Consider the following 15899-nt stretch of genomic DNA (forward strand, 5'->3'; position numbering starts at 1 on the left):
AGACAACAAATAGACCGTCTACTAGAAAGATCAAAAAACAGAACTAAAACAAGGACGGCGCCGCCGTCCATGACCATTTCTCAAGTAACATCAGAATATTATGATTTTCATTAAATAGGCTTGCTATGTCCAATAGTAAAACTCCCCTATCTACCACAAACCAAAATTGAGTCCAAGACAAAAGGCTGATGGAAACTCCCATAAAGAAAATTAAGACATCTACCAAACCTGTTGGAAAACCTAAGAATCAAAAAGAGTATGATATAAGGTGTGAAATCAGCATGCAGCCACATTGCCAGGCTTTGACAATGTATATTTTTTGGGTGGCAGAACAATTGGCCATCCAAGGAACGGCAAAAATTCATCATCACTAAACTTTCGGTGATTTATTCAATTCAACAAATCAAGGAAACCAGCATAAAAAAAATTTTTTACCATTACCGCATGCATGCATCCGAAAACAAACCACTTTTTGGCCTTTCTATTGTCAACGAGCAAAAGCTAATACAAAACTGAACTCCAGATGCGAGAAAAAACTTGGATGCTGAATCAACAAGCTGAAAAAGATGACACATGCAGGAACATCCAGAGAAGGAATCCAGAGTTAATATGTTATATTACAATGAGAAAGTATACAAGGTGATATTAAAAAAATTTAAAAAAAAAAAAAACGAAAGCAAAAGAATTAATTAAAGAAAATACACCTATCCTAAACTAACCTAGAGTTCAGTATTCCTTCGAAACCAACTCCTTGATATTGATCCCACACGGTTAGACATGACAGATACTAGAACCCAACGATAAATAACAGTTTACAGGCTCCTCAACAACGATCCTCATAGAAGTTCTGGCGCTTGTATCCACCTGCCATATCTCCCCATAAAACAACTATTGTACACAACTTGCCCAAAGATCCCTAAGTCGTTGAAGCTCACACCACAAATTACATGTATCCGTCAGCTGTAATATTTGCATAAACCAATCCACGCACAAAACCCCAACTCAACTCGAGCAAAACTTACCCTCCCAAGAGCAGGTGAGTCTTTTTTCCCCCTACAGTGGCAAATCTCGATCCATTGCAGATTCCATTAAACCTCATGCTGTGGACGTCACGCTCAACCTACCACAAGCATAAAAACAAGGACCACCAAATAGGACAGCATAAAGAAAACAGAGCAATGAAACTACAAACATAAAACTTTAGGGATTAGAAACACATGCCTTATTGCAGATTTCTGAGCAGCATCAGAGTTCACCCCCCCACGAGCTTTGAGAACCACCCCAAGTGCGATATTTGCCTTCACATATCAAAAAGATGAGAATAAAAAAAATAGAGCATTCTGGGAAAAAACTACATTACCACATTGAAACTTTAGAAGGAAAACATGCAACAGAAGAAAAACCTCTAGCTCATCTGCCACGCCATTTTGCATCATTCCCTTTCCATTCAAGCGCTCGTTCTCCAAAGAGACAATTCCTTTCTGCGATGATTCCTGGCTGTCATTCCCACCATTGTTGGCCACAAGCTGTTCTCGTCCCACCTCTGCATGCATGCTCTCTGAACTGCTGCAAACAATCGACGAAACCCTAACGATCTCCACATGTGAAGTTCCATCACCCAGATCCCTACAAACATCACCACTAAGATTCCCACTGTGAGCTATTTCTGCACCATCGGCCTCTGCAGACCTGTTGACACCAGCCAAACCCTCCTCCAAACAATTAACCTCAGCATCCACCATCATCTCTGGTTGATTGTCCTGAGAAACAGTTCCAGCAATACCATTAACATTGCCATCAGGTGAGAATGCTTGCACCTGCCTCCTTGAGCAAACGAAGTCCTTGTTCACTTGCTTATCCAGCTCCATTTGGTTATCATTTTCCCTCTCAAGCCAACTGTTAGATGCACCATCTGTATTCTGTCTAACCACTTCAGTTTCCACAACCCTACCGACATGAGGTGCTTCCACAGATCCACCAATTACAGATTCAGCAACAGGAGACTTCTGCCTACTTGGGGATGCCCGTTTCTCAGGTTCCTTTGACTTAGAATCATCTACATCAGCATCCTTTTTCCTCTTCAGTCGTCCCTCTGCAGATCCACCTTCACATTCCTCAGATCCAATTTCACCGCCACTTCTCTCAGCCTGGTGCTGGCTTATAAGCCTAGATAAACGAGGCCGCTTGTAACCTTCTGGAAAGACATAAGAAGGAATCTGCTTCCTCCGAACATGAAAGACATATATTTCCATTCCAGGCTTCCAGAACATATACATATTCACTGAATGCCTGAACTCATCAACTGTTCCACGTATATCAAATTGTTGGCCTTCTTGTATTTTCACCCCTTGCTTCCTTTGCAAGCCCATAAAGAAGGCACAATGTGAACACTGTTTTGATGGGTCTACATACTCATAGGGGTATGGATGGCACTGCAACATCCCATATGTGTCCCGCTCAATCTGTTTAAGGTGCAGAAGAGAGGAAAGCATAAGCAAAGGCACACATCAAAATTGTGTTATAAGAACAGCCTGCATAGAACAAAATGAATTCTCTAAAGTCATGAAGAAAGCTCCAAAACAGAAAAGGAACTTACCTTCAGGGTCAATTGCCTCAATCGAGATTCAACCCATCCCTTCCATAAACGGAGATCCTCAGCATCTGCAGCAACAATATCAACCTGCAGATAGTTTTTGTACATTTCGAAGAAAAGGTAAGGCTCGAACAAAGCACTCCAGCTGGCCTTGTTTAATTCGATATCCTGGTGTAAAGCAGAAAAATGAGTTTCACGATGAAACAGTAAAAAGACCTTGCTCAGCGATGCCAGAGAGGAAATCACAAATTTCATACCTCGCAGATTTTATTGCCCATCTGGAATTGTTCCATCATAACTCGGCGGGTACTTATTGATACATTATAGCTAGAGTTCATACATGGATATGCAGGTGTAATTATAGGCATATGATGAGTTCGATCACGAGGGTTCTTGCGTGGATCCCACACAGGGAACCCAATTTCATGCTCCTCAATGGGACATAACATCACAGGATTTGGCCAGCGCCATTGTGTATAGACTCTGAAGAATCGGGAAACTAGCATACTAGGCACAGCATTGGGATAAAGCTGGCAAACACGAGCAACTAACAAAGCCCAATTGACACCCCCAAGAAATCCAGTCACCTAAACAAAGCAATGAAAAGAAATGGAAAAAAAAAAAAATTGAACATCCAAACAGTGAACTAATTTGAATTTGAATAATACCAAGAGAAAAATCTTCAACTTACATTCGAGTATACACCACGCTTCTTAGCCCAAAACTTTAAGCATGTAAGTGTTGTGCGGAAATTCTACAGAAAACTGACATGGCTCAGAAATGTACACCAACAATAAGAAAACTACTAAAGAGCGATGGAATCCTTAAGAATTGTAACCTCAACATTAGGAACTAGTCGAAGAATTTGATCTGCCACCCTGCAGCCATTAAGACTTCGAACAGTTGCTTCATCAACATTGTAAAGCACAGATCCATGAGAGATGTCCAAATCCTGCATGAAAGTAAGTAGAGCAACACCACTACATACATCAAACATAACATAAAACCCAAAAAAAAGATCCATGTTGCATGTCAACTGGATCTACAGGTAGTTGATTCTCAAACAATAGAGGATCTCAAATCTATGTTGAAACTGAAAAATAGCCAACAAGTACTACAGAGAACAATTAGCCTCGTGGCATGAAATTGCTGACATGGTGCCCTGCTAGCTCGTTTAATTAATTTTTATCACCTGCAAACATCTTCTGTCACATTTAAAATACAAAATGAAATGTTCTAAGAAAGATTTTGTCCCCATCTATCCCAAATATGTGCAGCTAGTTAACTTCTGCAGTGAAGCCCCAATCATCCAGTCCTATGCCAGGCTCAACTTATTTCTCTATTTCAGACATGAGCTTGCAGGCTAACACAGAGTTCAAAAGCCACACTTCCATTCACAAGGTTTCTGGGTGCTAAAGAACAGATAATGATGCTTCTCTTGGTCAATGATGAGAAACATCTAATAGTGAACGTGATATTCTCATACAAGTCCACAAAATTTGGATAATATCACTTCTAGAAAAGTAAAAAAAAAACAACAAAAACTGCATAGCAAAGCGAACTTATCCACACAAAGGACAAAAGTATCCTAAAGATATAAGGAGGATTGACCTTATAGGTAAGCCCAATTTATAACGTGATATTAAAATATGAATGAATAACTAAGATTTGTGATTAAATGCCGACTGCACTACCATAAAATAATAAGAGTTTGTGCTAATTTGACAAAAAATTGTCCAAATTAAGTGGGCAAGCACGCTTTGCAAGAGTTATGAAAGCACAAACTTGATTACAAAAAACAGAAACTATTGACATGACAAAAATATAAAACAATGTAATACAGTTACCAACGGTAAAGCAGCAGACCTAGTAAAGGGCAATCTGCATAGAAAAAGGTCCAAGAAACTAGGGCTTAAAAAAAAAATGCATATTGATAGTCAACAAAGACCAATTTACATGAGTTACATGATAAGTATGCAGAATTTTAAACTACCGCATATTTAATGATCAAAGAAAAACAAAATAAAAGCAACTTGATTTCTAAATATATCAAAGAAAAAAATGACAGCTACATAGTCTACCCAAGAGAAGCCACTCAAAAAAAAAAAAAAAAAGCAGAGAAAAAAAGATAACATTGAAATATATTATAAGTTTAGATGATGGAATTGACATGGAATGGATACTAAGAAATAAAAACAATACAATGAGATGGAGTAGCAATTTATTTTACAAAAAATATGGGAAAAATTGATTAGTTGTTAATAGACTTACTTCAGGAACAACTAAGAGGGAGATACTAGCATAAAGAAGATCAATAGATATTCCACGGAATTTGAATTTCATAACAGGAACATGAGCATCTGGCACAGGTTGTAGCTCAGTCACTTCATCCATTTCTGCCAAAATGTTATGCAAAATAATGAAAAAATCCTCCTGCAGACAGCACGCAACAAAACCAGTGTGACAAACATGCTAAGGTTTAAAGTTTTGGAAATTATCCAAATAGAACATTTATAATTAAACCTCTCGGTTAACATAGGAAGGTCCAACACACAGAGTGTCGATGTCAGCCCAAGGTCCATGAACCTGTCACAACGCAAAATAATATATGATACTCAGATTAATTAGTTGCATAGCTATCCAAAAAAAATTAAGAAGAGAATATTACAGAAGAATGACCAAGTGAAAAACAAAGCAAAGTATGAACCTAAAAAAGCAAAAAGAAAAAGAAAAAAGAAAAAAAAATAACAAAACTTCTGATAGAGAAATCAAATTGCAACCGCATTGGAAAAAGCAGCTTCTTAACTTTATCCACCGAATATTGACAGCAACAATACAAGCAAACTTCAACCAAGGCTTCCAATTCTAAACAAACATAACAGACTATGAAGACAATCCACCAAATTGTCAAAAAATACTTTTTTTTTTTTAAAAGCATAATACAAGCAGCACATAAGCAGAGTATTATCACATTATATAACGAAAGCTTAGGTGGGTGATGTAGGAAATAATGTAGATACGGTAGCATATTGAGATAGAAACATTCAAAGTATAACAAAAATATGCAGGAGAAACTTGACAGATCTCACTCCAACATCACAATATCTAACCGTACGAAATGGCTGAAGTATTAACCCATTGCACACAAAACAGACATTGCACCAACAGAAAATGATAAATAAAGACAAATAGGCCTGCCCACAGGCTGAATTTCCTATTGTTTGGGCCAGGTAGGTGGGCTTTCTACTTTGATCAACTAGCCAGACATTGATACATTGAGTGTTGACATCAGGTTGCAACTGATCATAAACTATATCAATAACTTTGAGATGAATCCTAATTTACATGGACAAGTCACAAGGAAAAAAAGGAAATCCTAGGAAAAACAACACACTAAAACCAGCTAAGGTAATATAAGGATTGTCAAGAGTAAATAATTATCCCTCAAAAGAAATAACAGCAAATCAATTCATCACAAATTCTTCAAGTCAGGCTAGTCAACCATTATTGCTGGTGCAGCTCTTTTGTTGCATTGTCATCAAGGATCCACTAGAAGTGAGTCATCCAAAATTCCTACCCTAGATCATTTAGCATCCAAGCAAATTTCAATCTTCTTTTTTTCTCATCCAGATGCAAGAAAGACAATAAACATGATGACCATATAACAACAGAAACTGAATTCTCAAACTACAAAAAATATTACTATATATCATCAAAAGTTGAAAGGAAAAATCATCAAGATCTAGTGCTGCCCACATAAAAAATCATTGAGGATATTAAAAATTTTATATTAAAACTGTAAGCATCACTAAAAATGAAAACAATATATTAAAATGCAAGCAGCACAAAGAAAAAAAACTAATCCTAAACATTGAGACATAATAATTTCTCAAATTTTCCTATCATAAATTGCTCCACAGTCATAATGCATCTAATTAATACGTAAAAACCATTATCACTAGTGCAAAAAGGTCATAACAAGGATTTTGATACAGTTTCTAACTGGTCAATTTGTAAATAAGGATTCCATGATTCACAGAGTTAAGCCCCGGTATAAATTCTTAGAGTCAAAACAGAGCTTGATCGCAACGGTAATAAGTATGTTTCTGGAAACTCAAGAAAGATATAGATAAAACTAATATTCAATATCCTTGAAAAGGGATAAATTCCCTTACCCCTAAGCGATATGATCCAAATGTAAAAATGACAGCATTTGCATCCTCGACCATTTGATCAGTGTACCCCCTCTGACGAGTTAATTGCCTAACCCAGCTTTTAACAATCTGAGAGTCCATCAAACAATACCACAAGGAGTCAAATCCATTACCATTGAAAAAAATGTGGAAAACAATTGACTCTAATATAGTACAGTCATACAGGTAAACAGGAGAAAAAAACAAACAAAATTGCATGAAAAAATAGTAGCAATTAGTGATCACCAATCAAGACCATACTAAAAGTAAGGATGATCATTACATCCACCTTTTAAAAAGCAATGCTACGATCACTTTAATACTGTCACTGAGCAACTTACAAACACCAAGAAATCTGTGATCAGTCAAATTGTTATGCATTGCTTAAAAATGGTAAATTTGAATAATCTAACAAAATCCATAGTAGAAGTCCTGGAAAGAGCACATGTATGACACTTGCTAGAGTAAATTAAATCTATTATCTACTTCCTTCTATGAAGACTCATCCATGTCGCCTCAATGACAACACAAAGTGACAAACTCAGATAATCTGACAAATTCCTACATGGAAAGAAAATAATTGTATGAAAACTTCTAAAGTAAATTTAATTTACCATCTACTTCCTTATACGAAAGACTCTTCCATGCCTGTAATGGCGATACACCTGAAGTGCCTTATGGAGAAAGATTCTCCCATAAAGCTTACTAGGAAAATAGTAACAAAACAAGGAAAAAGAAATAAGGCATAATTATGTGCCTCGAGTTCTATGCACATAATATAAACTATATACTATATACTATATACATATATAGTATACTATATACTATATATATATAATATACTATATACTATATACATATATAATATACTATATACTATATACATACACATTATACACACACATACATATATACGAGCCAAAGTGGCGACTGAATGATCGGAAACATAGCCAGGCACACGTCCACTATGAACCCGAAAAGAAAAAACAACATGATTCAAATCCAAAAAAGAAAATGACTACTACAGCCTGCAGCCTATTAGATTAGACCGCTATCGCTATAAAAGCACAGAAATCACTAAAGCCATAGAACCACATCTTGTACCTGAGATGATCCATGACAGAAGAGAAGAGATGAAAAGAAGCAAATTCACACATCCCCCCTACTTACAGCTGCATACCCCAACCCAACTTGCTCTGCAGCATATCTATTTTGTCCCTCCTGACCAAACCCGCCTAAAAAAGAAAAATAGTTGAAGTCCAACCGAACCCGCCTAAAAAAGAAAAATAGTCGAAGTCCGATCGGGTCGGACATACGTATATACATACATACGTATTATATATGTATACATATGCATATAGATATGTATATGCATGTATATGAGCGTGTGTGCATACATGTATGTATATGTGCGTATATGTATTATACATACACACATACATGCATGCATGCATATATATATATATATATATATATATATATATATATATATATATATATATATATATATATATATCTGTGTGCGCGCGTGCGCATATATGTAGATATGCACATATGTGCATATATGTATATATGCATGCACATATATCCATATATGTAGGGGTGGCAAAATATAACCCGACCCGCCAACCCGACCTACGTTCGACCCGCCATAAGCAGATTTGGGTTTGGATTAAATGGGTTCGCATCGTAAACGGATCGACCTGTTTAACCCATTTATTAAAAGGATCGGGTTTAGGTTTAAAGTTTTCAACCTGCCCAACCTGTTTAACCCGTTTATAAATAGACTATTGGGTTTGGGCCATGAGGATATAGGCTAGGGCCATGGATGTGGACCATGAGGATACAGGCCAAGGCCATTTATTAAACAGGCTCCACACGCCCACACCCCCGCGCTTCATCCTTTTCGGCTTTTCCTCTTCTCCTTCTCCCAAAAAACCCTTGGATGGCAGAGCCCTTCACCCCTTCCGTGATCCATCACCGCCTCAATGCCTCACCCACTCCCTCCGTCATCTCCCTCTCCCACACAGAATCTACCTTGCTCCTCTCCTCTCACCCTTTCTTTCGATCGAACTCGCTCTTGCCTCTCAATCGCTCCCCTTTTTCTTCTCTCTTGCTCTCACGATCTCAGATCTAATCAATCTTTCAGGAGAAAACAGCGGCAGTGGGGGTGGAAGGGAAGAAAGGGGCGGCTCTGTTGATCGACAGGGCGGAGCCATCAGAAAAGTGGATCGAGCGGCTGATAGGGGAAAATCCGATGGTGATCTTCAACTGGCGGCCCATCGACGTGTGCTCCACTACTCAGAGCCTTCGACGGCGACGATAGCCCTCCATCTGTTTCTCCTCCTCGCAGTGGGGCTTCACTGCTTCTGACTTCCTTTCGGTCGTCAGCGGCAAAGATCAGCATGATGGAGGTCCAGTCCGACAGTCTAAAACCTCGAGCTCGGCGAAGGCGGTCGGTCGGACGGAGCTAGAGGCAGTCGAGAGCAAAGTGAGGGTGGCGATCGGAGAGATGGTCGAATAGAGATGCGACGAGGGCGAAAGCGGAGACGATTGATCGCAGAGACAGAAGTCACAAAACAGATTTTTTTTAATTTCTTTTTTTATAAACAGATGTTGAGTTTTATTTTTTTTTAAGGGTTATAAACGGATTGTAAACGGATCAGGTCAGGTAACCCGTTTATTAAATAGGTCGGATTCGGATTTTAAAGTCTGATCTGTTTATTTAAACAGGTCGGGTCCGGGTTCAAAATTTTTTGACTCGACCTGTATCTGACCCGACCCGTTTATACCCGACCCGACTGCCACCCCTACATATATGTATATATGCATGCACATATGTCCATATCTACATATGTGCACATATGTATGTATGTATGTATGCACATATGCGCACATATGTATCTATATATCTACATATGCATGCACATATGTCCATATCTACATATGCGCACATATGTATATATATATATATATAATACTATATGTGCAAATTTTAGCTCCCTATTATTCATTAAACTCATTTTTCACACATGATGAGTCCTCATTTATTCCACGATAGGTTCCTTGAAAAGCAATCAATAATTTTTACAATATCACCTTTTGATTTAGAATTTGTGCAACCCCAATTTCACATAGCTAGCAACCATACAGCCCCTGAAAGAACACAGTTAGCAGCACAAAATAATGACTTCATTTCAGCAAGCTGTTATTTAAAAATATGTATTCCTGCTGACCATCTTTACACTCCCTGTTTCACACCAGTTAGGGCATCTGTTAATCATACTAGTTCTGGTTTGTTACTCCCAGATGATTACTCGATGCTTCTATGCAGCATGTTAACCAGTCTATTCTTTTCTACCACCTTCCAAAGTGATTTCAGTCCACTTAGGGCCAAGGACAAAGCAAACCAAGCTTTACGTTACCCTTGCCAACTGGCTATCGAGAATTATCTACTAAAGTAAACCCCCTCAGTAACTTTATACAGATGTTTACTGGAAACTTCTAGAGACATATGGTCTGGGAATGGACCCTCATTCCAACACCCAACTCCTATGCTGATTCACACAACAAGCTTGAGAATGTGAGAATCTCATGAGAATTCATTTTTTTCAATTCTTTATGGCATGATACAACTTGCTCCCTCATAATTCTTTTAGAGATGACATGAAGGGAGATGAAGATCATAATTACCATATGAAAATAAAATCAATCATACGCTATATGATGAGTACTGAAAAGATATTAATAAAAGCATTAATTTGTAAAATAATTTATCTTTATTCCTTAAGAATTGATGCTTTTATTTATCTTTTGTAGAAAATATGATCGCCAATGAAAAGAGTCCGATTTGTAGGTTAAAATGAAGAGAATTTGAAGCAAATCGAACTTAAAATGGATCTCGAATGAAGACTCAAACCTAAGCTGAAAAATTAGCCAAAAAATACCCAAAAATCAGCCCAAAATTGCCTCTGATGTACAGTGGACTGGCCGCTCGGTCCATAGAATCAGAATCGCGGTCTACAGAACAGGCGCTAGTCCACAGTCGCAGTCCACAGCTAGCTGAAGGAGTTGTGCACTGATCAACGGTTGAAAATCGATCCAAGGCCTGATCCGACGGTTGTGGTTGATGCCAACTAAGAACTAAACCAAAAAAGGGCTGATTTGCACTATCGGATAGCCCAAAACCACCTGATCACCAGATCCAACAGCCAGCATCCTTCCCGACTTGTTTTAAGCTTGATGAAGTGATTTTTTTGGGCTGATCTGAGGCATTCAATGCAGATCTGATGGCCAGGAAGCTATGACACAGGATAGACACGAATTTGAAAGCTTTTGGGACTCTATTTTCTACCAAAATTTGAAAAAAAAAATCATCTATAAATAGAGGGGTCCGGGAACAAGAGAATATGTAGAAAAACCATAGAGTAAAATTATAAAAAAATAGGAAAAAAATTATAAAAAAATATAGGGATCCAAAAAGAAGGAGAGAAGCTCAGTTTGCACCACGGAGTACGAAGGAGAGATCATCAACCATCTTCCCTACAAGGCTATGCCTATCAACTTCGAAATTTTTGTTATAGTTTATTTTATTTTATTTACTTGTTTTTTTAAATTTCTTGTAATTAAATTCTGAATTTTAATTAATGCAAAAGTTCTTTTCTTGCACTTTAAATTTCTGCTCTTTATTTTTATTACAAGTAAAAGCTAAGATCTAGATAGTAGATCTTAGTACCAAGTTTCTTTTCACACCTTTTTATTTCTGTTTCCGACTTAAATTACTTTCTCGAATTTTTCTTTTCTTTTATAAAATCAAAGATTTCAAATCAGCACTACCTTCTCTGTAGATTCGATCCGACTCATTGCTTTCTACGTATTTTTATTTTTTTTAGAAGTCGAATTTAACTTGATAATCACGGTATCCTAATGACAACATCGTGAGCTATCACTATACTTTAGATCTCTAATCTTCTTTTGCTAACTTTTAGTCCAATGACAGGATCAGAATTTACCTAAACAAATCATTTGCACCATTCCTATAGAACTTTTAGCAGAATCCATGCAAAAAAAAAAAAGAAAACTTGAAATTTAGAGCCATTTTATTTTATCTTTGACTGCATAGTCAGATCCAAAACTCATTGCAGGTCCAATTACAAGGTCAATCTACATCAACAACCATATAAATTTCATCAAGATTGTTGAGAATAAATAATTCTTGCCTCAGTTTTATCGTCCATGGAACAAGAAAAATATGCTTTTTCTTTCAAAAGCTTCAACATCTTCAACCACAAACATATGTTTGTTTTACCAATGGGAGTTCATCACTCTATACCTTCTTTTCTTCTGAAAAACCAAATGCCCTCAGAAAACATTCTTATACACAATCCTGACTTTCAAATTTTTTGACCTGGAGCTGCTTCATTGTACCCACATTAAGTCAAGTTCACACTGCTTGTGCTCAGCAAATAGGAATGGGCATAGGTAGCATATAATCCACCAGGTCCCACAAACACCAGAATAAAGTTGCACATTCCTCCACTTAAATTTATGTTCCAACTTCTTATATCTTTACTTTCTGAAATGATAATAATGCAAATCATAACTAAAGCATTTTCATTACCTATACATGTAGCACCCTTGCCTAGGGCAAAACTTTACCTGAGTTGCATTGAGACCAAAAACACTCAATTTTTTTTCATTAGCAGTATATATGCACGATTAAAAATAGAATAAAATTACTTCATTGGGAAAGAACAGTACTTTGACTTATTTGAATGTACACACTCAAGATCATTATAGATAAGAGGTTATAAGAAGATGTTAATGAAGAAGTCAAAGCTATCATCCATGCTAGAGAAAGAAAGAGGGAGGAAGAGAGAGCAAAAAACCAAGGTTCGCGCACTCGGTATGGGTCGGTACAGATCCTTACAGATCGATCGACGATACGAATCTAAACCGGACCAAACCGGCGCAAACCAACACAGGAAAAGGAAGCAAACCAGGAGGAAAAGAGAGAAAAAGAGAGAAATAGAGAGAGAGGGGAGGAGAAAGAAAAGGATGGAGGGGAAGCCATCAGAGAGGCCGTCGGACGGCCTCCAACTGGCCGCCGTGACTATCGAACGGCACTTTCCACATGCACGATGCCACATTTCATGGGTTTTTTTTTTTTAAAAGGCCGAAAAAATGTGACGCCGGCAAACTAATTGCCAACTTTACTGTTTTTGACCTTTTTATAAAAAAATTCAAAAGCTGAAGCCGGCAATAGGTTTGCCGGCTTCACTATTCATCACCTTTTAAAAAAAAAAGCGATGAAGGAACAAGGGCGGCAGCCCCTGTTCCGCGACCGCGACTCCGTCCGCATGATTTTTGCCATCCAATGGCCACAGCGGCCACCCGATGAGTTCCGACAACCCCTCCGCCAGCTGCACTTCCCTCCGGTATGTCATTCCCCTCCTCTCTCTCTCGTTCGTTTAAAAATCCAATTAGGCAATAGTCAAGCCGCAGAGGTTTCCACGGCCCTCCGATAGCCGCAGCAGCCACCGCTGGCCTCCGACGACATCTGCTCTCTTTCCCTCTCCTCCTCTCTCTCTCCCTCTCTTTCCCTCTCCCTCCTTCGGTATACTGGTTTTCCCAATCGAACCGTCCAAATTCCCTACCGGTCCGGCTCGGTATAGGGTGTACCGGCCAATTCGAGCCAATATAGAATTCCTTGGCAAAAACAATAGAATGGACGTAGTGCATAGTCAAACAAGGATGCATACGTGCTAGCTAAAAGCTATCATAGATCACTTTAATTTATATTCTCCATGCTCCAAACATATTTATATTCTAGAATCCAAACGAGGTTCCTAATAATCTCTCAACAACTGATCACTTCTATCCTTCATTCCGTACTAGAGTGATCCAATTGCAACAATAATTTAAAATTGAACCTCCCAATTTTGATACATTACAAAATTGCACAATTGTGCAAGATTAATTGGCTCAAATGTGACCACAAGACCACTTTTCTAACATCCAACACGTTCAACTACCCTGAGTTATTTAGCTGATCTACTACATAAATTGCTAATCAATTATTGACATCATATCTAAAAACATACCATAAGAACCCAACCTATGAAAAGCAAAATTCAATAAGAAATCTATCTTATGGCATAAAACAAGAAACAAAATTCAGAGTGAATAAGTTATTAGATGGAAACTTTAAAAGATATTACCTTGTCTATCTCTTGTAAAACCTCCTCTCTCTTTGCAGCTTCCTCCTTGCTCTCATAAAGCCCAGAATCAACCAAGAACTTCCCCATAACAAACACATATTAGAACACCAAGATATTAAATATATAAACAGGTAATTACAGGATGATACCAAGCACGGAGGAGGAAGAGGAGGAGGAGGAGGAGAAGAGGAAGAAGGGGTATACTTTTTCTAGGTCCTTTGTTCTCTGAAGATCCGCCTCCGTGGGCCCAGCAGTGGAGATTGGTTTTGTTATGCCATACTGCCTTGGAGGCGGTGGCGGCGTGCTGCCCATGGCATCAGAACTGCCCATCGGACGGCCCAGTGAAAGCCCTACCGAAACCTTAAGCGCAAAATAACCCTCTTGCCCTGATAATATAGCTACGTATATGGCAAACTTACTGAACCTCCGCAGCACTACAAGCCCAAAAGCGATTCAAAGAAACGAGGACAGCTAAGATCTTGGAGACACGAAGAAGAAATCCTTCGAACGAAAGGGAAAGTTCAAGAACCAACACTCAGAAAACAGTCTATCATTCAGATCTCCAAGAAAAGAACACCAATAGTGACAGGATCAAAGATCACAACACTAAAAGCAAATCAATACAACAGCCTTGCACGAGGGCGGAGACGGAAGCACCTCGGAACCAGGAGGATGAGAAATAGATCCGCGCTGCAGAAATCTAACAAGGGCAACAATTTCAAGAAGAATTCAGCGATGGGAGAAAGATCCGACGATATTAGAAAAAACTTATTTTCACAAAATCCAATTCAAATAAAAAGGCGTTCCGACCGTCAGCAACAGGACACACGTATCGAAACCCTAGAATCGTCCGGTGGAAGAAAACCAGAACCCAAACAACCAAATCCGACTCCAAGAATAGATAGATTCAAACAAGAATTTTATCCAGCGAAAGGGGAAAGAACAAATAGATTTCTCCGAAACCCTATAAAACGAATCCGAGGAGAAATCGAAGAGCGAAAGGAAAGGGGATCGGAGGGACCGAACCAGGAAGAGGACCGGCTCCGGAGGGCTTCTTCCGCTGAGCCGATCTGTGGATCCGCCACCGGAGGGAGGCGGCGAAACCCCAAATACGAGAGCGGCGAGCAGTTTCCCGGGCGGCGGGGGCGGGGGAGGGGGGGCCAGAGAGAGACGCAGCGACGTCTTGCACGGTAATCGCGGAACGACGAGCGAGCGCACGTGTTATTAGAGGGAGGTAATTAGATTTATTATTAGGAATTTAGGATTAGGAGCGAAGAAAAGGAAGCGGGGTTGATGTGCAAAAATAAAATAAAATAAAATAAAATTTAAAAAAAGAAGCCGGGTTTAAGAAGGTTCCACGCGGTTTTCCAGCGGCGATCTTTAAAGCGGTTTTGCGGTCGGCGAGCGGGCCGTATGCACCAGTAATCACAGCCGTTCGTTTTTAAAATTATGCCATCGAGATGGGCGCCTGATGAATAGCCCCGTAGAAACGAGCGGCTGTTATTGGCCGTGGAGGATATAATTTCTTGTTGGTGGGGATGTACCGTGGGAAGTAAAATATCTCTTCGTCTTCTCCCCGCCCATTTCTTTTTGGGGGGGGGGGGGGCGGCGGGGGGAACGGATAGGAGGAGAAAAAGACAAAGCCAGCGTCGGTGTAATTCTTTCGCTGTCGCCTGCCGTTGGATTGATCTCGTCCATCCGACGGTCCGGATAGGGCTGGGAAGAGGGACTGCCGACTGCGCCCGGACGCTGTTAGATTTTTTTTTTCCCTCTTTCGCGTCCTTTTGTTAGAGATGGGCCGGCTTGCGAACGGTTTTCAAAATTCTTTTTTTTTGGTCAAAGTATAGAGGATCGCGACGACCACGCTGGTGGAGTACAAAACCGCTGGCGAAT

The 15899-nt window shown here is 39.2% G+C and overlaps 1 protein-coding gene across 3 annotated transcripts; it reads right to left on the reverse strand.

Annotated features, from left to right (window-relative positions):
- Nucleotides 1–584: 584 nt before the first annotated feature.
- Nucleotides 585–15245, reverse strand: LOC105048028 (nuclear poly(A) polymerase 4). 3 transcript variants are annotated; one of them, XM_010927219.4, is made up of 12 exons: nt 14211–15235; nt 14007–14084; nt 6769–6876; nt 5117–5179; nt 4865–5026; nt 3432–3545; nt 3285–3347; nt 2851–3180; nt 2597–2761; nt 1404–2462; nt 1222–1298; nt 585–1120 (listed from the first exon to the last, which is right to left on the reverse strand). In XM_010927219.4, the coding sequence occupies exons 1-12, from the start codon at nt 14334–14336 to the stop codon at nt 1096–1098; spliced, it is 2370 nt and encodes a 789-aa protein (XP_010925521.1). In that variant the 5' UTR covers nt 14337–15235; the 3' UTR covers nt 585–1095. The 3 variants fall into 3 exon arrangements, with proteins under 3 accessions (XP_010925521.1, XP_010925520.1, XP_010925522.1); XM_010927218.4 differs by having other exon boundaries at nt 585–1298; nt 14211–15239; XM_010927220.4 differs by lacking the exon at nt 6769–6876 and having other exon boundaries at nt 585–1298; nt 14211–15245.
- Nucleotides 15246–15899: the final 654 nt, after the last annotated feature.

Source organism: Elaeis guineensis, chromosome 7 (assembly GCF_000442705.2).
Source record: "Elaeis guineensis isolate ETL-2024a chromosome 7, EG11, whole genome shotgun sequence".
In the NCBI taxonomy this organism is placed as follows: Eukaryota; Viridiplantae; Streptophyta; class Magnoliopsida; order Arecales; family Arecaceae; genus Elaeis; species Elaeis guineensis.

What these genes read in the sequence shown, in the direction of transcription:
- LOC105048028 (XM_010927218.4), bottom strand. Translation starts at nt 14,336, where the DNA reads ATGGGCAGTTCTGATGCCATGGGCAGCACGCCGCCACCGCCTCCAAGG. An exon ending in TTTTACAAGAGATAGACAAG is followed by an intron (nt 6,877 to 14,006) that starts GTAATATCTTTT and finishes ATGGACTCTCAG; the next exon opens with ATTGTTAAAAGCTGGGTTAG. An exon ending in TGAGGCAATTGACCCTGAAG is followed by an intron (nt 2,463 to 2,596) that starts GTAAGTTCCTTT and finishes CACCTTAAACAG; the next exon opens with ATTGAGCGGGACACATATGG.